Below are 1,580 nucleotides of genomic sequence, written 5' to 3'. Positions count from 1 at the left end.
ACTAGAATCCAAACATGCTCTAACCAGTAACTACAGCGACCCCAGAAGGGCATATTCTTACAGTAATTCCTTCGGTCACTCCACGTTCTCGCACAGGGGCCTCTGTCAATATCAGCATTCAAATCATGATGAGGAAAAAAAATCAATAATTGGCAATTATGTTTGTAATTTTCCTATTAAACATAATTATGGTCAGAAATTATTTAAAACAATCGTCAAATGATATCAATTAGAACTTGGATCCTTTACTCTTCGTTATTCTTTTTGGGCAAATTTGAAAAAGAGAGGGGGGAAAAAAAAAAAGAAGTCCAGCAGATAACCACTGGAGTTTAAACGTATTGTTCCGCTGAGAATAAAGGGCAAAGCCAATTGGATTTTTTTCTTGAGGGAGAAAAATTGGAGTGTAGCGATTATATGTAATTACATGGTGATACAGAGCAGAAACATTGAATCAAATGAAAAATTGGTCATAAACTACAAATTGACCTGCTACCTATCGCTTGTGGAACACGACGAGGCTAAGAAACGACGGCGAGTTGTACAACTAACAGAACGGAACAGGGTCCTCTACACAGTACTTAACCCATTCCACGTGGCAATTAGTTATCCATGAATTAATCACACTTCAATAATACGGCACCGACAGATGCGGCGGCTTGGGCGGCGGCTCCTCCACGCTCACCATAACGTTCTCCGGCCGCGACGGCGCGCACGGACAAGGCATCGCGATGAACTTGGGCACCTCATCCCCAGGCATCAACACCGGCAAGCTGTCTCCCCTGTTTCGCCTCCAATCCTGGAATGAGAAAGAAAATCAAAAGCAACAGTCAGAAATTCACATTGAGAGGAAAGAAATCGGAAGGAGGGAAAATGTGAGGAAGCGTACGGGGGAGAGGAGATTGGGTTTGGCGGGAGAGGGGTGGGGATCGGAGTGAGACAAGGACTGACGAAGGGATCGGAGCTTATCCCAGTGATAGCAGCAGGAGAAGATGCCGCTGAGGCTGAAGATGATGATAAGAAGGAGGGCTGTGCCGAGAGGGAAGCCGAGAGAGGGACGAGAGGCGTCCACGTGAGAAGGTGAAAGATCTTGAGTATCCATGAAGAATAGCAGGCGGGGAGCTTGCTGCTACACTCATGTGTGGGGGGGGGGGGGAGAAGGAGCGATGGAATCGAGGAAGATGAAGATGATGAAAAAGAAGGAAGCAATGCAGTGAAGAAAGAAGAGGGAGGGGGGTTATATAGAACTTGTTGGTGGGCTGAGGCGTGCCGGGTGTGACCCACCCAAATTTTTTTTTTAAAAAGGATGAGATAGGAGCTAGGACCACGCCACCATTGTAAGTCTCCTCAAGTCTTTGCGTCAAGGCTCCTACGCAAATACGGCCAATTTGTATACAAGGACATGTATGACGTATCCTCTCCTGCCTCTAAAAAAAATCCGCACAAGAAGATGATAAATTAGATGATATCAAATATAAATGATGTTTGTCTAAAAATTTTAACACATTTATTTGTTTTCCTAAACACTTGAATTAAAAGCTTTCATTTAGTTTCTTATAATTAATTTTCTTTTTTTCTTTGGT

The 1,580-nt window shown here is 43.9% G+C and overlaps 1 protein-coding gene across 1 annotated transcript; it reads right to left on the bottom strand.

Moving 5' to 3' along the window:
- Positions 1-353: 353 nt before the first annotated feature.
- On the bottom strand, positions 354-1,168 carry LOC129284454 (uncharacterized protein At5g65660-like). The gene is made up of 2 exons (XM_054919943.1): positions 887-1,168; positions 354-796 (listed from the first exon to the last, which is right to left on the bottom strand). The coding sequence occupies exons 1-2, from the start codon at positions 1,097-1,099 to the stop codon at positions 626-628; spliced, it is 384 nt and encodes a 127-aa protein (XP_054775918.1). The 5' UTR covers positions 1,100-1,168; the 3' UTR covers positions 354-625.
- Positions 1,169-1,580: the final 412 nt, after the last annotated feature.

Source organism: Prosopis cineraria, unplaced genomic scaffold, assembly GCF_029017545.1.
Source record: "Prosopis cineraria cultivar Desert tree isolate PC_DT_omini unplaced genomic scaffold, ASM2901754v1 PC10, whole genome shotgun sequence".
Lineage (NCBI taxonomy): Eukaryota > Viridiplantae > Streptophyta > Magnoliopsida > Fabales > Fabaceae > Prosopis > Prosopis cineraria.
The sequence above is the reverse complement of the archived record's forward strand: the minus strand, read 5'-3'. Positions and strand labels throughout refer to the sequence as shown.